This window comes from Hyperoodon ampullatus (genome assembly GCF_949752795.1).
Source record: "Hyperoodon ampullatus genome assembly, chromosome: 4".
In the NCBI taxonomy this organism is placed as follows: domain Eukaryota; kingdom Metazoa; phylum Chordata; class Mammalia; order Artiodactyla; family Ziphiidae; genus Hyperoodon; species Hyperoodon ampullatus.
In genome coordinates this window covers 145,035,501-145,060,574 of record NC_136917.1, presented here as the reverse complement: position 1 = coordinate 145,060,574, position 25,074 = coordinate 145,035,501, and the positions used below count along the sequence as shown (strand labels likewise).

Here is a 25,074-nt window from a genome sequence, read left to right as displayed (position 1 = left end):
GGTATACTTAATTCCATCTTACCAACCAGGCACAGTTTTATTAGGAGAAAATGTGACTTTTTATACACATGCATTATAAAGTAAGTTTCATGAGCATATGCACAAAGCAACAACAACCCCACACCCTAAAAGTCAAACTTTGTTTTACTATTTTCATATTTTACTAAAAATATGATTTACTATTTTCAAGTTTTTCTGTTAATATGCCCTCACCATTATAAATGTTTTATCATCTTTTAGCACTTGCTAGTAGACATTGGGTAGCAGGCACCACAGGTTTAAGAAAAATTGTGGAAAGAACACTTAAAACTGTGAAAACCTACCCTTTGAACTTAGTTTTCCCCCGACGACAGGGGAAACACAGCCACTCTGATTTGGTTTTCTCAATAGAACATCTCAACGCAGTGGTGCAGAGCTTAAGAACCACTCTTCTCGAATATTGTCCGACACGAATTAGAAGTTCTGCAGACTCTTTTACATTTCCTTCTTAGTTTCTCAGGAATCTCAGAGTAGGAGTTGTAGCCATTTAACTATATGCTTTTTTTTTTTGGCCAGTCAGGTGGGAGCCAGAGTTTCTATCAAAAGGGGTTGCAGGGATTCCCAGATATTCTGTCTTAAGAAAAGAGCTGGATGGCTGGGGAGAAGAAACCAAAGAAATCCAGCCCAAGGTAGATTATTTGGGAGACAGAAATTCCATGCTTTGCATTTTAGTATTAGAACAGAACATGGCAATATCTAATTGTACCCTTTTTCCCTTAGTCCTTGTACATTGCTTGGCATGTGAGAGGTTCCTGATAATCATTGAATTAATGTTTCCACTCATTTCTTGCTCTATCAGAGTGAGATCTGCAGAACCCAGCACATGCTGTTTCTGCCTACCAACCTTAGCTTCATTTTTTCCCCCTTAATTCTATTCCTGCCATCTCTTCCATCTCTGCCCTCTTACTTCAGCAGAAATCAAAAACAGGCTGTACTTCTCACTGAGAACTCATGGTTCTTTCTGACCCCAGAGTACCACTTATTTTCCTCACTAGTGATGAACTCACAGGATCATAACTTCCAGTGAACCTTCTCCTAAATAGCTTTTCATTCAGGTTAATATCAAGGCTTTATATTCCATATCTCTGTTTTACTTCTGCTACTGACCTGCTGGTTTATCTCATAGATAGGGAGATACTATTCAATGTTTGCAAATGTGTGTTGTTCCTGAAAAAACTTTATGAGATTTTGATCTTTGTAAACTAAAAACAGTAACCACCTGGCCTCAACATGCTGTGCAGAGGGGCATATTTATTGTGTGTATAAAAGCATGAAACACTGAGATCTAAATCAGCTTTAGTGGTAAAATGAACTGAGTTATGTGGGTTCAGCATTCTAAGATGCCAGCCTCATGTGGCAGCAGAGTTGGGAAAGCCCAAGGCTGTCAGGAAAGGAGAGGAGAGATGTCAGGAAGGTAGCATCTTTTCTATTTTTATAGAGTATCACACAGATAACAAGTGATAGAACAGAACTCAACCTCAGGAACACAACCCTATGGTTTAGAAGAAAATGCCCTAAAAGTTACAGGTAATCATCAGGGTGATATTCAGTTTCGTAAACAAGCCATCAAAGTACCAGCGGAATTTTTTTCCATTTTTATGTGCCCTCTTTAGTTGACTACCATGCCTTTCCTTTACAGAGTGTTGTCCGCTGCCTGTGGCATCCAAAGCTGAACCAGATCATGGTGGGGACTGGAAACGGATTGGCTAAAGTCTATTATGACCCCAACAAGAGTCAGAGGTATTTCATAAGTATTGCCTGTTTTAGATGGATGACAGCAACTGGGGGAGGGTTTTCTTTTTCCACCCCCACTTTTATTTATTTCCCTCTTTGATGGGGATCCACCCTTTTAGAAAATGCAGCTGGCACAGAGTAAAGCCTCAAACTCCTAGTATTGTGCTTTAAAGAGGATTTGGATATCTCCCTTGATCCATACAGAATTCAAAGTGAAAGTTTCCCGGGGATTTGCAGTTCTTTAGCTGAAATGTTGAGTGCAAGGGGGGAAAAAGGCCTGCCCACTTTGCATACCACCCTGGACAGTGGCATTAGCAGTGATGCATGTAAGGGATTAACAAAGCAGGGAACTAACCACTTATAGGAAATGGAAACGGCTAGTCCGTTTTGTTCCTTTTCTCTTTGGGCTTTTATCAGGTGCTGGTTTGGATGTTTGGCAGGGTTGTTCTCTGCCAGCAGAGGAGGACAGCACAGCTACTTTCCCCTTCAATCCCATGTCTGTCCCAAAGTGCCAAATTTAAGCATACCAGTGTGCTTCAAGGATCCGAAAACTTCACTAGAGGCTCAGTCAGTCTCTCAGTTATTTCTCTTTTCCTTGGGCACAAAGGTAAACATGTGTCACCAACCCAAAAAAAGATGGTTTTGTTTCTCTTCATTAAGGTATAGTGAGTGATTAGTCTTTCTTTAGAGTAAGCCTTGGCTAGCTAGTACTAAAATTCACATGCTGTATTTACTGGGGTCCCCCATAAACCTGTTTTGAGCTCCCACGTTCTTTCAGGGGAAAGGAAACCCATCCTCTATTAGTGAATATGTATTGGCTATAATTTGGCTCTGAATAGAAGCAGACAGTCCTGTTTCCTTCAGAATTTCCTGGAGTTAGAACCTTTGCCCTATAAAATAAAGTTATATATTGTGTTCTTTAAGAACAAATAGGATTTTGTTTGTCTTTTAATAAAGAAATTAAAAATGCTAATGTAATTAGGATGAGAGGAGGGAGTCTGTTTTACTTGAGAAAATAATGAACCCCATTTGATAGCACCCTTTAGAAGATTCCTATCTTTGGAATCTTTATGTTAAGAAATTTGCTTATTTGTTTTTGTTTCTCCTGAAATGGATGCTCATTATTGCTGAGGAGAAGTGAAATGTTCTAAGCACACTCTAGGTTAATCCCACACATTCTTGGACTGTAGCCCCTTGGCAACACTGCCAAGCTGACTCAGTTCCAGATCACTTGTACCCTTGTATTTGAGTTGTAGACAAATGCCACTTGGGCTGTAGACTACCTAGGTTGCTTTCATCTGAGACATAAACTAAAATTTGAACCCTATGACCTTTAGGGTGAAAAGGTTGATTAATGTTATTAATATCTCTTTAAGATCTTAATTTTAGGTTATTTCTATAGATTTTTTAAACTGGCCTTTTGTTTTCCAGTTACCTTTCTAACCCTTTCACAGAGTATTAACCACTGACTCAGACTTGCTTTCCCATATATTTAATCTCTTATCACCAAGGGCTCCATCTGTTGCCAGTCCTTAGAAAGTCAAGGACTTGGTGAGGTGGTGTGTACAGAGCATGTTCCTGAAAGTATCTAATACTTTTGACGTAGACTTTGTTTCTGAGACCAAATAAAGAAAATCGTTTGCTTTTACCCCTCTCAGGGGAGCGAAATTATGCGTGGTTAAAACCCAGCGGAAGGCGAAACAAGCGGAGACTCTAACCCAGGACTACATCATCACCCGTAAGTTGTTAGCATGGTTTCTTCATCATGCATCTGTCTTCTGTTCTAGTGTGCTGTTGATCTCATGGCTTTAGAGACAGAAAAAGCCCTCTGAGTTCAGGCATATGTTACAAAATACCCCTTTCATGTGTTCAGGACTGGGGGTCATATAATAGCTAACCCCTTTAGCTTCTGTGCCCCGTCACGGAGACAGGGTTACTTCATGTAACTTTCAACCCAAAAGGGAAAAGCCTAAATTCTGTGACCATGTGATAGACTGATCCAGAGACCTTTAGATATAAAATGAACTACCCGGGGTATGATCAGAAATCTTACCAGGACAGAGCAGCTTCTCTTGGGTTTGTCACACAGCCTCGTTAATCTGGCAGGTTTTTGTTTCCCAGAGTCACAGTCTCAGACCTGTCACAGGTTGCGGCTAGGCAGGAGATCTTGGATGCAGTAGCAGTTATCATTAGCAGATGCCCCTGTGGACTTTATCAGTGGCTCAGTCTAAAGACCAGGGGGTGCTGCACTGCTGGGTTTTCTCCCTGGTGGTTGGTCTCGTGTAAGACCATGTCCCTTGGCGCTGGTGATCAGTAAAGAGATCCGGTGACATTTTTTTGCAAGAGTAGAAGTGTTAAAGTCGGTGTCATAACCAGTCTAACTCACGTGATTACATGCGGCCGCCTTAAATTCCTGCATTCGTTTGAAGTGAAAAGCTATTTTTCCCCCTCCTAAAAATACTGTTGTGTTGTGTTGCCCGGCAGAGTGATGGGTGGCTGTGTTTCAGCTCCCCTGACTCAAGGTAGGCATGTTTTACTAGTGAGTGATACGGCCCTGGCCCAGGCTGGAAGTACGGGTAGAGGATAGGAGGGTACTGGAAGTGTTTTTTAGGTGTTAACAGACATTTCTGTCATTCATATCATAAATTTACTTTAAACCCCTATTATTCCTTTAACTCTCCCCCAGTTTTCTCTTTTAAAGGGGTTTTAATTTGCACATAAACATTCGAAGAAATTATTCTGGTACTTTTTTTGGTCAAAAAAAGGTATTTGATTCTATCCCCAATAGTCTTCTCCCTCTCCACCAGAATATCACAGTTTCCCTTTTTAATACATATTTTCTTTTATATTCTGAAATTTAATTCTGACATTGAGCAACAGCAGTTGGACAAATATTACTTTAATTTTTATTCGTTTGTCAGCCATATTGAAAAGAATTAAGTCCCCATCAAGTCACCACGTCAGGAGATTCAGGCACCTCCTTGCATTCAAGGCAACCTTTATCCCAGTTTCAGTGGGATAAGTGTTCCTCCCTTCTGGTTGCTCAGTGCTGTCAACTCCTCCTGAGAGGTGGTCACATTTCAGAAATGTGTGAAGTGGTTCCAGTGTTTATGAGGCATCTGAGGAAACTTCAGGGCTGACAGGCAAGCTGTTGGCATTATTTGCATGTGGGTTCTATAAGAAAAAAACAAGAGGCAGTCCCATTAAGTGTTTCTTTTCAAAACCACAGAAATTAAGTTTAACTGCTGCCCATGGTTTGGGAGATGGGGAGCCTCACCAATGTTTCTGTGACGGTATTTGACGGCATTTCCTGAGCGCCATTAGTTGCCAAGAGAGGTGAACAGTGAGCCTGGTCTCAAACGAAATTGGCTAATTGGTTGCAATAAGACTGTCTTTTATTATTAGATGAAGGCTGTCATTATGACTTCCATTTCATCTTCATTTACTCATGCGTTAGCTATGTTTTTGGATGGAAGGGTTATTACCATAATGAAATTTTTCAAATGTGACTTCTCGTAGCTCATGCCTTGCCTATGTTCCGCGAGCCCCGCCAGCGGAGTACAAGGAAACAGCTGGAGAAGGACAGACTGGATCCCCTGAAGTCTCACAAACCTGAACCTCCTGTAGCAGGCCCAGGTGACTGTGATCTAACTAGTGACTTGCAAAGGGGGTTGCGGGGCAGGGTGGGGTAATAGATGCAGAATTTGGAAGATCTTTTGGGCGTAGATGCCTGTCTTCAGAGATTTTGCTAAATAGGGGTTTTCAAACGTCTTCTTTTAGCATCAGAAGTTCTTGTGTAAAGATCTGATGCGGAAACCCAGTGCATAAACTGATAAAAATGGAGCTGCTGTGCTGAAGTAGAGAGGAAGCCTGGAACCCTTTCTGCTTGGTCTCCAACTAGAGCCCTTTAGGTGACCTCGGTTGAACTCTGGGGCTCCTTGGGACCCAGTGTTAAAACCACTGCTCTCAATATTGGCTTAATATGCAACACTGGGTACTTTGACCAGAATTTAGGCTGGATTAGGTTTCACGCAAGGCAGAAAGTGAACATCATTTAGTTCTGTGTTGATAAAATGGAACTGCCCATTTCCCTAGAAGATGAATAAAAATCCTTAGAGTTTCTAAGAAAGTAGGTACCAGAAGAAAGCAAGGCAGCATTGGCTATCATATAGCACGTACCTTTACTAGAATCCCATTTTCTGTTATCACCTGCATAGTTTCCATTTATCCTATGTTCACATGCTTAAAGCTTATGACTTGTTCATTCATGTGAACCTGAGTTCTGGACCTACATCTCTTTGGCCTGACCCTTCAGCATTGAAAATGTTTCATATACCAATCTCAATTTTTTTTCCATTTTCTCTGCCACCATCCTAATCAAAGTTCCTAGATAATATTCTTGCCTGGATTATTGAAAAGCCCTTCTAACTAGGCACCTTCTCAGGTCTCTCTTCTCACCACCCTACCTTCGTTCATCTCACACACAGCTTTTATTCCCAATTCCTATAGCTTTCGTATTACTACTGCCCCCAAATCTTCATAAGCTTTACACTGTCCAGTTGCATTTCCAGAGATTCAGAGTTCTCTCCACTCTGAATCTAATGCACTTTTTTTTCTTTTTTTTTTTTGCCGTACGCGGGCCTCTCACTGTTGTGGCCTCTCCCGTTGCGGAGCACAGGCTCTGGACGCGCAGCCTCAGCGGCCATGGCTCACGGGCCCAGCCGCTCCGCGGCATGTGTGATCTTCCCGGACCGGGGCACGAACCTGTGTCCCCTGCATCGGCAGGTGGACTCTCAACCACTGCGCCACCGGGGAAGCCCCTAACGCACTTTTGAGCTTTACACCTCACCTCTCTCCTACTCTGATCTTCTCATATGACTGTTGGTTCATTCCTGCCCCCAAATGCCCAGTGAACGTCCCTCTTTCTGTACTTTTGTATTTAAACCATTCTGCTCATTGAAAATAACCTTCTCTGTCTTCTGAGTTCTCCCAAATTGGATTTATCTCTTCCTACAGACCCCCTCCCCCCACCAGATCAGCCTGAAGAGCTTTCTCCTTCCTCTCCTTCCACTTAGTTACTGGCCATACAGATTCTTTGGCAGTTATTTCCTCCCTTATAAAATTAATCTTTTAGTGCTACTTGACTTTTCATGTGATGTGGTTTTTTGTTTTTGTTTTTCCTTTTTTTTTTTTTCTTTTTAATCTTTCTAAAAAGTCATACATCTTCTGAGTACCGGGAACCAGGCTGGCAGTTGGGGATCCAGTGGGGAACACATTCCTGCCCATGTGGAGCTTCCTGTCTAGAGCAATTACAGTACAGTAGAATAATGTGAATCAGTCTGTTCATCTTGTTTTCTCTCCTACAAGGTACTTGGAAGATGGCAAGCCCTAAGATATGTTTGTTTAAATCTAAAATAGCACCTAATGATCATTGGTTATTTTTTTTTTTTTTTTTTTTTTTTTTTTTTTTTTTTTTTTTTTTTTTTTTTGCGGTACGCGGGCCTCTCACTGTTGTGGCCTCTCCCGTTGCGGAGCACAGGCTCCGGATGCGCAGGCTCAGCGGCCATGGCTCACGGGCCCAGCCGCTCCGCGGCATATGGGATCCTCCCAGACCGGGGCACGAACCCGTATCCCCTGCATCAGCAGGCGGACTCTCAACCACTGCGCCACCAGGGAGGCCCTCATTGGTTATTTTTATTAGTTGAATTTCATGTGTTCATGCCTGAGGAATTTTTTAAGGCATATACATGGCAAACTATTCGTATTTCTTCCTACATTGGTGTCATTGTGTAAATTAAGCAACTAAGGCATAATAAAAAATGTCCCTATTTAAAAGTGTTATGGGGAAGTTGAGGTTTGGTGATGTCCTACTTTGGTTTTGATTATCATAAATGAAAGCTGAAAGGACGATACTCAAGTACTCTTGAGACTTGTGTGCTTCAAACCAAAGTCTGTTAGAAGCCTCAGAGTGCTCAAAACCTTGATTCTGTAGGGAATGACAAAAATCAGGTAAACTTGAATCCCTGACCCTAGTCTGTCATTCATTTAACCGTCCACCTTGGAAGCCAGCAGTGAGGGATTCTCAACCTTGTCAGATAAGCCCAGTGTACAAAAGGTATATGCTCACTCCATTCTGGATTTGGTTTTTTTCCTTTGGAACAGGTCGTGGTGGCCGGGTTGGAACCCACGGGGGCACTCTGTCATCATACATTGTGAAGAACATTGCTTTGGACAAAACCGATGACAGCAATCCCCGGGAAGCCATTTTGCGGCACGCCAAAGCAGCCGAGGACAACCCATATTGGGTTTCTCCAGCATACTCCAAGTAAGCAAACAGCCTTTTAAAATAGAAAATTTATTATGTTTAATGAATTGGGAAGAGCATAACAATGGCTGCTTTGAGGTTCTAGTTTCTCCATATCTTTTTTATTCCTAAGCATGAAAAATGGCCAGGTACTCATGGTCCTGAAACCTAGGCATTTGTTTGTACCTGAGGACTCTAAACGGTAAATGTTTAAACCAGGCCAGTTCCATTAGATCTATAGCCTAGCATAAACCCATTATGTGCAACCCATTCTACCTGTGATTAAAAAAAAGAAAGAAAATCACTGCCTGTCTGCATTATCTTAGTTAGGGAGGGTTAAAAGCAAATGAAAGGAAACAGTTTGTAGAATCTATTATTGAGGATTAACTTTTATTTGTAGAGCTGTGTTTGTAAGTAACACTTAAACATAGGCAGAGTAGAGCCTGCCTGCTCAGATTCCCTCAAATAGCTTCACATGTGTGAACATGTAGTGGTTCTTAAAGCCACTAAACCAGCTACATTTATACTAAAGAACAGTAATATTGTAGAATTTGGGGGTTTTAAGTTTTTATTGTAAACTAACGTTAGACTTATGGAAAAATCGTAAAAGCAATGCAGAGAGTTCATGTCTCCTCTTCACCCAACTTCCCCTGATGTTAACACTTTACATGGCCATAGTACAATTAATTGGCAGCACCATGAAATTAACATGGGTACAGTACTGTTAACTGAGCTACAGACCTTATGTGATTTCCCCAGTTTTTCCACTAATATCCTTTCTCTCTTCTACAGTCCTATCTAGGATCCCACGTTGCATTTAGTTGTTACTTTTCCTTTGTCTCCTCCAGTCATAACAGTTTCTCAGTCTTTCTCATCTTTCATGACCTTGATGCTTTCAATGAACACTGGTTTGTTATTTTGTACACTTTCTCTCAGTTTGTGTTTGTCTGATGTTTTCTCATGATTGGAATAAAACTATGCATTTTTGGCAAAAATAACACAGGAGTGATGTTATATCCTTCTCAGTGCATCACATCAGGGGTTTCGTGTCCCTCGGTCTGATGACTGGTGATGATAACTTTGATCACTTGGTTAAGGTGATGTCTGCCAAGTTTCTCCACTGTCAAGTTACTATCATTCCATTTTGAGTTAATAACTTGCTTGGGAGTAATATTTTAAGACTAGGCAAATCCTGTCTCTCAGACTTCTGCTCTCTCGTTTTATCATGCATGGATAGATTTGCTTGCAGCAGTTACTACCGTGGTGTTTCCCTAGTGGTGTTTTCTATTTCCCTCTTGTTTTCTACATTTATTCATTGGACTTACTAAAAGGAAGAATTGCTCCTCTCACATTTCTTTATTTTTCAAGTTTTTAAATATAAGTGTGGACTTTAAAATGCTTTATTCTATGGGTTAAAATCCAATACCATCATGATTTAGTTTGTCGCTCACATTGTTCCACTTTTGGCCAATAGAATCTCCTTCAGAATGGCTCCTTTATTCTTTCAACAAGGTGTGTTTTTTTTTGGTTTGTTAGTTTGTTTGTTTTTTAGCACGTCCTCATTTTCTGGCACCACAAAATGTTCCAGGCTCATCTTTGTTTTTGTTTTTGTTTTGCCACAGTCCTAGAATCAACCACTTCTCCAAGGAGCCCTGGCTCCTTTTTGTTGGAGAATGATGTTTAGAAACCAAGAGGTTGGTGCTAGCTGTGCTCATTGCTACTAAAATGTCATTGCTTCTAGGTCCTGTCAGCCAGCAAACCTCAGAAATATATGTTTGTATACTAACCTACACATATACACACATATATATTTCTGTATGTATCTATCTGTATGTATATTTTAAATAGTACGAGTTTAAACTGATGCCCCTGATTTCAATCCTGTACCACAGGGTTCATTTCACCTTTTCCCTTTGCATATTTGTAACTTCTTTCTCCAATAGTGAGAAACCCAGCTCATATTATCTACAGTATATTTACTTATTTGTTCAATTCTAGTCTACACCTAAAATCGTTTTAGAATTGCTAACCGCCACCCGCCCATGAGAAACACTTTTCCTAACTAAATTACAGCATTTGTGTACAGTTCTTCTTGTCTTTTTTATCCTTACAGTGTCTAGTCAAGTTACTTAGCTCTTTTCTTCTCCACTCCCATCAGTGTGGTTATGTTATTCATTTGAAAATGAAGTTAGGCTTATTTTTAGTGTTTATATTCCTTTTTTTTTTAGGGTGTGGGTAGGGTATATGAATGGTTACTGTGGTGCTAGGGGTCAGAACTTTAAAAGAGATACACCCGGGGAAGTGTCACTCCCTCTTCGTCCCTGCTCCCCCATTCCAATACCCCTGTTTCTTTCAGTCCTTTTCCCACTCACCCCTATAGGTAACCACTCTCTTTAGTTTCTGTTTTATCTTCTTTTGTACAAATGTGCAGATCTGTATTTTCTTATATTCCCCTCCTTTCTTACATGAAGGTTAGCATGGTATAAATAGTCTTTTGAGTTTTGGTTTTTTTTTGCTTAGCTGTATGCCCTGAAAATCACTCTCCACCAGTTCATAGAGCTCATTCTCATTCTTTTTCACAGCTGTATAGTGCTCCACTGCATGGATGTACCATGGTTTATTCCACCATTCTCCTACGTATGGGTATTTAGATTGCACCTAGTATTTTGCAATTACTAACACAGTAAATAAATTTGTGTATGTGTATTTTTGTATTGTTGGAAGCATATTCAGCTTTTCTCTTGATGTTTTTATGTATTGCTAAAGTTTTCTCTTCAATTATGAGAAAGCTGGACTCTGATTACTTTTCAAAACATTTATATGCTAGAAGAAAACCAACTTTATAAACCAACTCAACTTACATGTTATACTGATATTGATCCTCTATCTGCTGATCATTATGAGCTACTTTGCCTAAAAGTAAAACACACTGTCTTAGCTTGGGTTCCTTAAAAGCAGACCCTGAGATAAAGACTCTTACAAAGATGATTTAAGCCAAGAAAGTGCACAATATTAAATAGAGTTCCAGGGAGGGTCACTTTGGCTTAGTCCCACAAGGTGATCCTGGAGACCCTGGTCCGAGCGCACAGTAACTGGAGTATTTCACTCCAACATTTGTTGATCCTTGGTGATGGCTAGAGATGGGACCAGGGGAGACATTTCAGGCAGTTCCAGCTATCCGAGGCTTTAGCAACCTGCCGGCAGCCCTCTGACAGAGAGAGGTCGGTGCTGCTGCTGCGAGTGAAAGCACTGTGCAGAAAAATGCTAAAGGGATTTGAGGGCCCCTGGTGGGGAGCACGGCATCCTTTGCTCTATGTGTTGTAGCAGAACAGACTTTATTTACTGTGTAACGTCAGTGGTGGATGTTTGCAACATGTATTAATAACCAGACAGTACAGATGGAACATCTCTGAACAAGTAGTTGGATAATATTACAACAGCTAAGAGGGTCATATCAAGGCTGGCCAGCTAAATAGTTTGCATGTAGCCTTCATTTGTATAGAATCTGTGTGTGTATAAGCTAATATATGTCAACACATCCTTGGCACTTAGATAAGCTTATAGATTATGCCTCTGACACTTCTGTTTTTAATGGAGTAGTTATTTTCTATTATTATTAGGGATCTTTTTATACTTCAAAAACTTGTTTATAAGCATACCAAAAATTAGCTGAGGAAAGAAGAGTAAACAGAGCCATGGTTTAAAATTTGCCAAACATTATATGTATCATTTTGATAGCAAACTGCTCCAAATAGACGTGTGTACGTTTGTACACAAAGTAAGTCATTGGGGTGTCTCCACAAATATTGAAATAATACTGTTTGCTGATTAATGATTGATATTAACAATATATAATTCATAGAAAGGTGTCAAAATTACCACTGAAGAAAATGAGACACTGAGAAGGTAACTTTTAGAACCTACTGGATTGCACGTTATTGCTAGAACCCAAACCAGGAACCTGGCCTTAGAACTTCCAGGTTATTGTTCTAACTTCTAACAACTAATTATCTTGATAACAAAATTTTCATGTCTGAGATTTTAAGTAATACATGCACACAATTTTTAAAAAATCGAGCAAGGCTAAAGCAAAGACAGTGGAAATTTGAAAGCCTCCCTTTCACTTTAACCCCCAGTTCCTTCATTCTACCACTTCGAGATACCCACTGCCAACAGGTTCTTGTATTTCCTGCCAGAGAGAGTCCATGTATAAATGAGCAGACATGTGTGTAGAAACACTTATTGTTTAAAAACAGGTATATAACATGTTTTACAAGCTGGTCTTTGTTTTTGATTGTTGGTTGGTTTTTTGCTTTATTTATTACTTGGGAGATTGGACTAGACCCGTTCATACATATCTAGCTCGTGCTGTATACTTTCTTGATATTTTCCATTGTGTGATATATTATGCTTTTCTAAAACAGTACAGTACTGAAGGACATTTGCATTGCTTTCAGTCTGTTGTTATTATAAGCAATACTGAAACTAATATCTTTGGACTCCTTGACCACATATTGCAAAACTTGGAGAAATAGAATTGCCAAATCAAAAGATATTTGCATTTTAAATTTGTATAGATAGTGCCCAGATTTCCTCCAAAGAGACTTTTTAACCAACTTATTCAATGTATCAGAGCTTCCTTCCCCTCATCCTTCTATCTTTGTCAATCTGATAGGTGAAACCTTGTATTCCATCGTAGTTTACACTTTCATTAAAAATTTTCTAGGCATCTTTTCATATGTTAAAAGCCTCTTTTTCCTGTGAACTTTCTATTTATGTCTTTTGCCCTTTTGTCTATTGGTTGATTGGTCCTCTTCTTACTGATTTGTAAAAGTTCTTTATATTAAGGAGCTTAACCCTTTGTATGTCACGTATTGCAAATATTCCTACTAGTCAGTCATTTTTTTAAAATAAATTTATTTATTTATTTTTGGCTGCATTGGGTCTTCGTTGCTGAGCACAGGCTTTCTCTAGTTGCGGCGAGCTGGGCTACTCTTCGTTGCAGTGCACAGGCTTCTCATTGTGGTGGCTTCTTTTGTTGCAGAGCACGGGCTCTAGATGCACAGGCTTCAGTAGTTGTGGCATGTGGGCTCAGTAGTCGTGGCTCACAGGCTCTAGAGCGCAGGCTCAGTAGTTGTGGCGCACGGGCTTAGTTGCTCCATGACCTGTTGGATCTTCCCAGACCAGGGCTCGAACCCATGTCCCCTGCACTGGCAGGTGGATTCTTAACCACTGCATCACCAGGGAAGTCCCATCAGTCATTTTTATTTTTACTTTGCTTATGCCATTTTTCCCCCATGTGAAAAAAATTTATTTTAATGTGGTCAGATTTAGAGGGGTTTGCAGGCATAAAATTATGTCATATGCAAATAATTATAAATTCACCTCCTCTTTTCCAATTTTTATACCTGCTATTTCTTTATCTTATCTAATTATACTGACTGGTACTGCCAGAACAATATTAAATAATAACAGTGATAGTGCACATCCTTTTCTCACTTTGAACTTGAACAGGATTCGGTTAAAACATATGTAATTGCCCTTTCTGTAGATGAAAAAAAAGTCAAATATCAGCAGTTTCATTATTGTTCAATTTAATGATATTTCTCCGTAAAGCATGACAGCTTTTGAAAACACACACATACAAGATGTTAAAGAAGAATTCATCTCTTTTTATTTTATTTATTCATTCAACAAAGATTTATTGAACACCTACAGTGTGTCAGGTACTAAGTTGTGGTTTATGGAGCTTATATTCTAGTGGACAGAGAGAGACAATAAGTAAATATATGTGTTAGATGGTAGCAGGTGCAGTGAAGAAAAATAAAATAGGGATAAGGGGACATAGAGAAATCAGGGAGAAAGAGGGGCACTATTTTTAGATATGGTGATCAGGATAGAACCTCTGCTAAAGTGATCTTTGACTTGAATGAAATGAGGGAATGAGCTGTGCAGATATCCAAGGGAAGAGCATCCTATACGAAGAAAACACTGTACAAAAATGAGAGGCATGTTCATCTGAAATAGATGCTGAATTTTATTGAATTCCTTTGTTGTATCTCTGTGTATTTCTGCTTTATTTTTGTTTTGTTTTGTTTTTGGGGGGTTTGTTTTGTTTTGTTTTTGGCTGCACCTCGTGGCTTGCGGGATCTTAGTTCCCTGACCAGGGGACCAAGGATCAAACCCATGCCCCCTGGAGTGGAAGCTCGGAGTCCTAACCACTGGACTGCCAGGGAATTCCCTCTGTATTTCTACTTTGATCAATGAATATGATTAGATTACAAAATTCTAGTATTGAATCATCCTCACTTCTTTGGTATGACCCTCACATGCTTATGGTTTGTTCTTTGTCAGGTGTTAAGCTGCCTTCATAAAAATTTTGTATGCTTTCCTTTTCTGTATGTACTCTCAAACTGTTTTGAATACCATTAAATCTACTTTGTAAAAATTTGATAGAATTTACCCATAAAACTGTCGAAGCCTGGTGCTTTTGTGGAGGGGAGGGTGAGTAGTAATTCCTTAATTTTTCTCTTTCTTTTCCATCCCCTCATGGTAAGTAGACTATCTGGATATTCTTACTCTTCTGAGTCTGCTTGGTAATTAATATTTTCTTGGAAAAAAATTCATCCAGATTTTCAACCTTCTTTAACTAGAATTAATTGAAGCAGAAATTGGTTTTGTTCATTGGTTTCTGTTACCTAATGACATTTTTCTGCATTATAGGTGGTTTGATGATATCTACAATTGAATAATATGCTAGTTTAATAGTAGCTCTGCAAAATGGGTAGAACAGGTATTGTCATATCCTTACCTTACATGTGAGGAGACTGAAACTTAGAGACTTGCAATTCACAGTGATTGCAATTAGAATTAGACTTCATTTCTCTTGATCCCTAATTTAATGAGCTTTTCAGAGGACTGTGATCTCTCTTAATATACACCTTTCTACTGCTGCAGTTTGCTCCCATCTCTTTCCTTCCACTCAGTTTTGTCACCTTACATTTATTGCATACTAAGTTCATGGCACTGTCTGTGGCATGTGATTTGTTAGCCAGAATTGCAGTGCAATTTCTCCTGTGTTCACCTGCTACAGTATACTGTTTACTGCCAAGTGGCAGTGTTTGAAGGGAAGCTAATATTTAAAAGGATCTTTTCATAAAGGTCACGGTAATCGAGAATGTGTGTCTGGTTGTTTTTCTTCCCTGCAGTTGACTTGTGTCAGTGATGAAATGAAGATTTACTGTATCTTGCTTTATCACAGGAAAGCACAACTAGATATTACACAAATCTGCCTGCTTGCACATGACACCTTTATTCTCCAGTGATGAGAACAAAGAGTCTTTTAACGCTTTACCTTTATTGTTGAGTATTTAAGTTTCATTCCTGGCACTCACGATGTAACAACCATGAAAGTTTTAAAACACAGCAGGATCACAGAGGACTCTTGTTTAGCTATACATGGGCAGATTCAATTACAGTTTCTTGTCAAAGATGTTGCTGGAGGGAGGGGGGAAGGAGCCGGCTGGGGAGTGGGCAGGATAGAGATCCAGAATGCTATTAGCTTACGCATCAACAGGGATAGTTGTGTGTGGGAACCTGAACCCTGGCCAGTAGCCAGACAGCCTGACAGTTCTGTCAGCGATGGTCACTTTCCTTGCCAGATAAGCTGCCATTATTGCTGGTTCAGTCAACTTAATTTTCAGTGTGCATGTCTTGTCTGATATGGGATATGTGGATATGTGTGTATATGCATTAAAATATCATTCCCATCTATAAAGGATACATTTAAGTCATGTTGAGTTACTAGGCAATATTTAAAGAGATCACTCTTTGAGTGAGTAAAGATTTATATATTATTTGTGCCAGGAAGAGACATAAACCCACAGAGAAAAATATTACTTTTCTTTGTGAGTTATGGTTACATGAGTGATATCACTGACCACCGTATTCCTATGTAAGGGCCAGTGTTTCTCAAAGTGATTTTGTGGACTGTCTGTGTCAGAGTTGAGGGTAAGAGTGGGAAAGTTAAAAATTCAGATTTCTAGACTTCACCCCAGCTCATTTAGACTGAGAGACTGGGGCTGGGAATCTGCATCTTAAGAAGTTCTCCAGGTGATTATTTTGCACACTAAAGTCTGGTAATAATTTTTTTTAAAAGTAATTATTTAAAATAAACTACAAGTGATTAGCCCTTCTGAAAATTTAAATGTATGGAATAGATTATTTTGATTATAGAGATTCATACTGAAGACAGTTCATTTACATAGAAGAGTATTTCCCCCAGGGTTTTTAAAAAAACAGCAAGCTGCTATGTTGTATTTAATATGCAAATTATTTTATCAAATATACTCCACATATAACTTTTGAAAATATGAAGTGAGGAACACCTGATAGCAAAAAGCAAGGTACATGGTAATAATGACATTTTTATATGGTAATGTAAAAACTTTATGTGTTATTCATTTAATCCTCACAACAGTCCTATGAGGAAAGTGGTATTATTGCTCCAATTTTACGTATGAGGAAATTGAGGCTTATAACTTGACCAAAGCCATACAGATAGCAAGAGGCAGAATTGGGACTTGAACACAGGTGGTCTGGCTTCAAAGTCAAGCTTCTGCTTTTGACTCCTACAGTGTACTGCTTCTCATCACAAAGCAACTGATAGTAGTTATTGGAAAACTTGAATAATAGTGAAGCCGAAAAGATTATTGTGTGGCATAGTGGAAGAACGCTAGACTAAGAATCAGAAGTCCTGGGGTTTAGTTCCTGCTCTGAGACTCAACTTACCTTCACTGAGACGATTTCGCCATCTATGAAGTAAGAGAGTAGAGTTACGCTAATGCCCAGCTTTCATATGTGTTTTTGAGTAGAAATTGTGGCACACCGTTATATGTTCCATAAATGTGGGCTTAGAGAGGGCATTTTGACGTTACCTGGGCTGCCTCAGGCCTGTGTGCTCTTCAGAGATTTAATCATTCTAACTTGTTTACCCACTTACTGATAAAGTAGCTAATGGTGATTTTAGAGGGTTCCTTTTGTTTTTCCCTCTTTTTCTTTTTTTTTCCCCCAGTTTCCACAGGTTTCATGTATGTCCCTTTCTCCACCCTCACCCAGTCTTTGAACTGTCACACAAGCATTATGAGTTAGTATGTCCTACTTAATGAGTCTGAGATGTGTTTAGCTATTTTCCAAAATATTATGTGTTCATTTCCTGAAGAAGATAGCACATTCTTTATCTAGAAATATCTTGTTGCCTCTCATCTTCTTATGCATCCCTAATATTTTTTATGTATAACTGGATCACTTTGCTGTACACCTGAAACTAACACAACATTGTTAATCAACTATGCTCCAATATAAAATAAAAATTAAAAATAAGTAAATAAATAAATAAACAAATAAAAATTATCTTTGATTAGCTCTTCACCAGAAAGAAGGGACCATTTCAAGTGGAATCTTTTGGTCAAGCCTTTATTTAATCTTAATAATTCTGCAATTGTGATGACTGGGTCAGAGTTCATCTGGGCTGTATTCATTCTAACAGGGTTAACAAGTGTGTCAGATTGTCAAGTCATGGCTATAATTGACTTTGGCTTTGAGGTTTTCCTTCATAATAAACAATGGGCTCTGAGCCAAAAAAGCTTGTGGTTGATAGTCACATACTGATGATTAAGTATTACAAGTGATTTCCCCTCATACTCATTCTGTTACCCTGGAGCTCACTTTATGCTTTTTGAATGAATCATATCGGGAGAATATCCATAACTAAAAAGAATTTGACCTATGGACTTCCCATTGCAGCCAAAGATACTTTGAGACTTCTCTCTGGCCTGAGCACTCAAGGAGTGTAGAAAGCCTAGGTTAGAGCTTAGTCAGAAGAGAAAGGACAGTCTTTGAATCTTTGAAAGGACACTTTGAATCTCTTGCACAAACATTGTATCCAAAAAATGCCCTTCGAAAAGATCACAGAGGGAATTTTTATTCATTACTGACTGTTCTATGCGAAATTCCTCTGGATGGAAACATTGAAGGTGGGACCGGTTTCTGTTGGGCTTCTGTCATTTTTCTGTAACACACAGTTGCTGGAAAAGACTCCCTTTGTACAAATAACTTTGAGAATTCAGTTTAAAAAATGTTCCAGGGGGGAAATTAATCAGCACAAAGTATCAGCTATTCAGAATGTATAGATTTGAGAAAGACATTTGCTTACGCTTTTATATGTGCTTCATGAAATATTAACTATTAGCAAATGCAGAGTTTACTGAAGCTAAAACAAAAAACCCATCAGCCCTCCTCTGATTAGTTTATTTAATGGTTAGCAGTAAATAACGATGTTGCTATGTTGCTATCTAATCTACTCTCCTTTTCTTGGTAACTCTAGTAAACAAGATGACATATATAGTCAAGTGAAAAATGTTTACTATTTGCCAAGTGAGTTAATCAAACTGGAAAATACAAGTTTCACATCAGCCTTCTGTAAGTTTAAGTTTTCAGTTAACACTTAGAAAAATGGGTAAATGTAGACAGTAAATCAATGAAATAAATAGTCTGGATAAAGCTGATTTCAATAAGGTGGATACTTTAATGGTTCTCAGTGAGGCTTACCTTATCCCCATTAACCTGTTGAGTATGCACAATACTTTGGCTTAATGGAAAGTTCCCCTTACCTTCTTTTTCTTCAGGTCAGTCCCTTTGTAGGCTTTCGTTTTGGGCAACTGAGGTAAGTCTGCCATGAGGTTGTAAATTTGAGTTGACAACTTCCTGTCTCTTGAGAAAGGAGGTAATAGAATTACGCAGGAACCGCTTAAATAGGAGGAGACAGGGGATGGCTGGTAATGGAAATGCTTTCTTGAAGCAGTAGAATATATTTTTTGCACATTATTTATTTATATGTGTATTTCTTGAGTTACTGCCATGTCTTCAGTGCCCATTTGGTTTGGTTTGTTCTACTTTTCCTCATGGAAGCACCCAAAAGAGTCTATGTAAGATCAGTGTATAGATTCCAGTTCTTCAAGCAGCCCAGAAAGGAATACATTTTATGTCGCCAGTGACAAGGTTAGAAGGGGCTTAGAGGGTTTTGTTGTTTATTTGTTGGTTTCCTATTGGTTTTAAAAGTAGGAATTTCTGGACCAGCTTTTAAGTGCTCTCAAAACATTTTATCTTTTTGTATGTGTCATTTTACTCTTGCTTGACACTGTTGATTTATTTTTATAGTAGTTTTCTATGCCAAGGGCAAATTAGGCCACCCCCAAGGAAGAAATCTCCTGGTTCTGTTCCTAACTCTGCTGGAAGTTGCCTAATCATCTCTGTTCTTCATTGTCTTGAAAAGTGGTGACTAAAGAAGTCTGTTTTAAATGCCCTAAATAATCCTGAATTGATTTTTTTTTTTTTTTTGGTCTTCCTCATATATGGATTTCCAAAAAATCTCAAAAGAAAAACTGCTGGAAATAAATTTAAAGATAAAAATTGCTGACAAGAAAGAATAGCTACAAATTTTAAAGCTGTAATTCTCTCACTTTGCTTCTATAAAACACTGGCATTCCCTAGACTAGACATTGTGCTAAAGTCAAATAATATTTTTTGAAGAACCTGGTCTTTATTCAGCAGACATCATACAGCTCTTATGAAAGGTGCTGAACTATGCTGTAAGAATGTTGGTTGTGGGGGCAGGATGGATTGGAATGAGGAAATCTTCCTTCCGAGGGCCATGTCTCCCTTCACCTCCCCATGCCATACTCCTGAGAATGAAAGACTGCTCCTTAAAGGGTGGCCCTGTGAGAGTGCAACCTCAGGCTTCATTCCTTCACCAAGCCTTCAGTAGCATCATACAGGGCCAGCTTCTCTAGATGTGAAAAATATTTTACTGCAGTTGGAGGAAGCTCATCATGTGTAAAAGTTTATGTTAAGAAGACAGATTCTTACTCCACAGTCTGGTTTCAGCGCCCTGCTTTCAGAGCCTTTCTTTCCCAAGCAAGGGGAGGGATGGAGCTGCCAGCAGATGCTACTCACAGTGTGCTCCACCAGCCAGTGCTGACAAGATAAGCTTAGAAAATTTTATAGCAGTTTGATATATTTATTGAATCTAATAAAAACTTTGGATCTGTATTTTATAGTCTTTTAATTTTTCTAGAAATATTTATCTGCAAGTGGTGGGAAATTAGAAAACAAAGTCTGGCCTTGCACCACAGATGGTTTGAGAAGCACTGCTTTAGGCATGGCCCCAAGTTGGAGGCTAAGGCCCTTTCCAAGGTGCCCCCTTTTTGTCCCAGGAAGGGGGTTCATTCGTCCTTATTCCCAAGTTCAGGAGCCTACACTTTTATCTTTTTAATTTTGGTAAAATACACATAACATAAAATTTACCATCTTAACCATTATTAAGTGTACATTTCGGTGGTGTTAAATACATTCACGTTGTTGTGCAATCTCCAGAACTCTTTTCATCTTGCAAAACTGAAATTCTATACCCACTAAATAACCACTCTTCACTTTAATCCGTTGATTTTGTCTTTTGATGTACAGTTTTTAATTTTGATGCAGTCCAGTTTACCTATTTTTGTTGTTGCCCGTGCTTTTGGTGTTATGTCAAAAAAATCATGGCCAAATCCAATGTCATAAAACTTTCCCCTATGTTTTCTTCTAAGAGTTTTATAGTTTTTGCTCTTAGGTTTAGGTCTTTGATCCATGCTGATTTAATTTTTGTATATAGTGTAAGGTAAGGTCCAATTTCATTGCATATGGGTATACAATTTCCCCAACATTATTTGTTGAAAGGAGCCTAGTTCTTACACTCAATTATTATCTACCTGGGCAGCAAAATGAAAGGAAAAGTGGTATGCAAGCATTGCTGGGAAAATTTAGACACTGATTTATGCCTTGATTTTGGCAATTTGGGGAAGGGGAGCATGGCTATTGAATGCTAAGTGGAACATGAAAGCTAAGTGTCATGATTTGATGTTGTGTATACATAATATGGCTATTTTGCTGACAACATTTTTATTAGTTCAAAAGTGGAATTTAAAATAAATTCATGGAGTTTCACAAAGAAGCCCATTCAGCCTTCCAAACAAGTTGATATCCCTTCAGTTAAAATACCTGGAGAGGAAAAGGAAACTGTCATGGCCTGGTCATTGAAAGTGACAGTCGAAGTGACCCTGGTGTGAAAATGTTCTCAGTGAATTTTGCTGAGTTCAGCGCTCGGGGCAGGGGAGGTTACCTCCTTTGAAAAACTAATCTCTTTCTTTTCCTTTTGCCTTGGCTTCTAGGAACTTTAGTGCTAAGTTTTATGCTCAGTTACATACCTTTTTGTTCTTTTGTTCTTGACCTTTGACTCATTTTTTTGTTTTGATTTTCTTTATAAGTTAGTTACAATAAAATACAAAATGCACCCACTTCAAGTCTTAACAAATGTATACACCTGTGTAATCAACACTTCAATCAAGATTATAGAATGTCTCCGTTCCCCAAAATGTTCTCCCATGCCTCTTTGCCATCATTACTCCCTTTCTGCCCCTTGTTAAATAGTTCCATTGATTCTGTGCCCTTCAATGTTAGCCACCAACCTACTAAAAATACTTCTGGAAGTAGGTGGATTATTTAAAAAAGTGACTACACAAATGAAATAGCCTTTTCAAGCTCTAGGTTTTCTTCCCGTGACCTGTCATTCAGTTTCTTTTTTTATATCCAAAAAAAGCAGCACTGCAACTTCTTAAGTACTTAAGTCTCATTGCAGCTAACATTGATGAGCTATGAAGCATTGCCAGGTATCTTTAGAAGATCATGTTCTTTTTATTCCCTTAGAAATTAAGTAGCTAATTCTAAGGATTGTTTTTTTTAAACTTCCAGCACATTTTATTACAAAATAGGTAGAAGAACATTATCTCAGAATAAAGGACAGTCATTTAACTTAAACACATTTTAACTCACGGTAAAATTCACAGTATTGCCTTTGGGGTTTTTTTTGCATTTTTTGGAATGTATGGTTACAAACATCCTTATTACACACAGCACCGTGGATGATGCTGAACGGAAGAAACCAGGCACAAAATAGTGAACACTCTAGGCATCATACAGAGACAGGACAAACACAGGTGGGGCTGATCTATGTGGCCAGAAGTCAGGATATGGTTACGCTGGGTCTGGGGTTAGTAACTGGAAGGGAGTATGAGGGGCTTCGGAGGTGCTCATCATACTCTGTTTCTTCATCTGGGTGTTGGTTTCGTGACATGTCCAGTTTGTGAAGATCCAGAAAACAGTACATTTATGAAATATGCACTTTTCTATTTGTATTATACTTGAATTAATGTTAAAACACACTCTTCATCATTGTCTACCCTGGGCCTTTGGTCCTTTGGGACCCACTAATCAAGTTCAACTTCCACATTTGGTAGAGGAGGAAACTAAACCCCTGAGAGGGGAAACACCTGTTGCAGGTGACAGAGCAAGTCAGTGGCCAAACTGGGAATGAATCCCCCGCCTGAGGCTTAGCTCAAGGACTCCTTACAGCTTCAGGCTTCCAAAGGATTTTTTAAACCAGACAAATTTGTTCCTGTACAGGTTTGTCTATACCCAAGGGCTCGACATCTTTGCCAGAAGATGAAATATGTCACGAGCACCAGTTGCCTTGTTGTAGCATGTTAGAAAGCCAGTGGTCCTGCTTTCTAGTAATTCAGCAACTCATGACTTACGAAAATCTGCAGCTGGTTTTGGAAATGTTAGGGCTATGACTTGTTTATAGATGTCATAACAGTGTCTTGAAGTGACAACAAGAAATTTAACCAACTGGATTGTGTATGGGGACAGCTTGCGCTCTCTAGGCAGGTAACTGGAGAGACAGGAATTGTGACTGAGTTATGCATGAGGAATTCTAGTACATGGCTTGCATCAGAACAACATCAGCATGGAATGTGGATGGTTTATACTTCTTGCCCAGGATAATAAAGGAAGAGCAAGAAGTAATATAAGGGTTTTTTTTTTCTTCCAGTTTTATTGAGATATAATTGACATATAGCACTGTATAAGTTTAAGGTGTACAGCATAATTGTTTGACTTACATGGATCATGAAATGATGACTGCAATAAGTTTAATTAATGAACATCCATCATCTCATACAGACACAAAATTAAACAGAAAGGTTTTTCCCTTGTGGTGAAAACACTTAGGACTTACTCTTAACAACTTTCATATATAGCATAAAGCAGGGTTAATTATATTTATCATGTCGTACATTACCTCCCTAGTACTTACTTGTCTCGTAACTGGAAGTTGGTACCTTTTGACTGCCTTCCTCCAATTCCCCCTCCCTCACCCCCCGCCGCTGATAACCACAAATCTGATCTCTTTTTCTATGAAATTGTTTGTTTGTTTGTTTGTTTTGAAATACAGTTGACCTAAAACACTGTGTTAGTTCCTGGTACACAACATAGTGATTTGATATTTCTATACGTTTCACAGTGAGCATCATGATAAGTGTAGTTACTATCTATCATCATACAAAGATATTACATAATTATCAACCCTATTCCCCACTCCGTACATTTCACACCAGTGTCTCATTTATTTTATAACTGTCAGTTTGTACCTCTTTATCTCCCTCACCTATTTCTCTCCTCCCTATACCTCCCCTCCAGCAACCACCTGTTTAGTAATATAAGGTTTTAACCCTGTTTCACTTGCCAAATAAAAGGAATTATTGATATTATTTTTACCATTCTGCAATTACCTTGCTATTATGAATTGAACCCTAAATGATGATGTAAGCTAAAGTATTTCATCTTCAGATATCATGCTTTAATGTTTCCTCATAATGCAGTGGAGCTGCTTTTAAAAGGAAATCAGCAGTAGCATGACTGAAAAGGCATAAATTATGACCATTTGATATTTTCTTGCAATTATTTTCTGTGTGAATGATGTGAAAAGGAGTGTCATTGAACCAGGTATGTTTACAAAACACAGCAAGTCCTAATGCAAAGGTTGCTTGATGTACCATGTGCCAGTATTACAGCAGTGATACGCAGTGGTATGTCCTAAAATGCTTGTCATTTCCATGCAGTGATCTGGGTGTTTGGTGGAAGGAATGTTCATTTGTTTTGTTTTTTATTTTTGCTGCCAGGCCCAAATTACTATATATGTTATCTATTATTTTAAACTCATTAAATAAGAAAACTGTTGACTCAGATTCTCCTATTTGTGTGCACCATAATCACGTGTATTTGGACTGCTGTACTTAAGTCTAGGAACAGCCCAGGGAGTTATAAATAAAGACTGTGTAGATTCTTGCTTGGTGACTATAGTTTGGCCCACGAGCAGTACTGGTTAAACTGAGGGTGGTTAATGGATGTATGAGTTTCCACTGACTTTGATACATTTTCATTTTATTGAAGGAAAGGACAACATACATAGTCTGCCACAGAAGGAAAAACCTTTAAAAGAATCTGAACATAATTAAATTTCCATTATCCTTTTCTTTGCCAGAAGTTTAATGATTATCTACTAATTGAGATATAATTGATTCCCCAAATGTGCTTCCACTTGTTGAAAGCAGCAAAGTCTAATGCACACTTGCTGACTAAAGTTTTCCTCTCCTCTTTAACTTTCTTTTAGGACTCAGCCCAAAACCATGTTTGCCCAAGTTGAATCTGATGATGAGGAAGCAAAGAATGAGCCGGAATGGAAAAAACGTAAAATTTGAAGAATCTCATGTGAGAGCTGTTTGCATGAGGGGTAGGGATATTGAACAGGTTTGGATTTTTTTTTAATGAAATAAAAATACATTTTTATGATCAGGTTTTTGTCCTTTGTATTATTGAACCATTCAAAAGATTGGTAGCTACTCTTCAGTAAAATTGTGCTTACATTTTCTTACCTACAATTATTAAACCATATTATAAGTAAATAAGAAACAGATTCTTAGCTTATTACCAAGTACTTTAGGTATTTGGAAACTTTATTCAACAGTGATTGGTCTTGTACAGATTGTTATAACCTTGGGGGAGGG

At 38.7% G+C, this 25,074-nt stretch overlaps 1 protein-coding gene across 2 annotated transcripts in view; it reads left to right on the top strand.

The window, feature by feature from the left end:
* The window catches only part of WDR70 (WD repeat domain 70), a gene marked incomplete at its 5' end in the record, with an annotated part of 295,937 nt that extends 271,075 nt beyond the window's left edge, over nucleotides 1-24,862 (top strand). For both annotated transcript variants that reach the window (XM_079703924.1, XM_079703925.1), the window contains 5 exons: nucleotides 1,679-1,779; nucleotides 3,432-3,511; nucleotides 5,293-5,409; nucleotides 7,936-8,098; nucleotides 24,681-24,862. In XM_079703924.1, coding sequence (XP_079560050.1) covers nucleotides 1,679-1,779; nucleotides 3,432-3,511; nucleotides 5,293-5,409; nucleotides 7,936-8,098; nucleotides 24,681-24,768 — 549 coding nt within the window. In that variant the 3' untranslated portion in view covers nucleotides 24,769-24,862. The remainder of the gene's footprint in view (nucleotides 1-1,678; nucleotides 1,780-3,431; nucleotides 3,512-5,292; nucleotides 5,410-7,935; nucleotides 8,099-24,680) is intronic.
* Nucleotides 24,863-25,074: the final 212 nt, after the last annotated feature.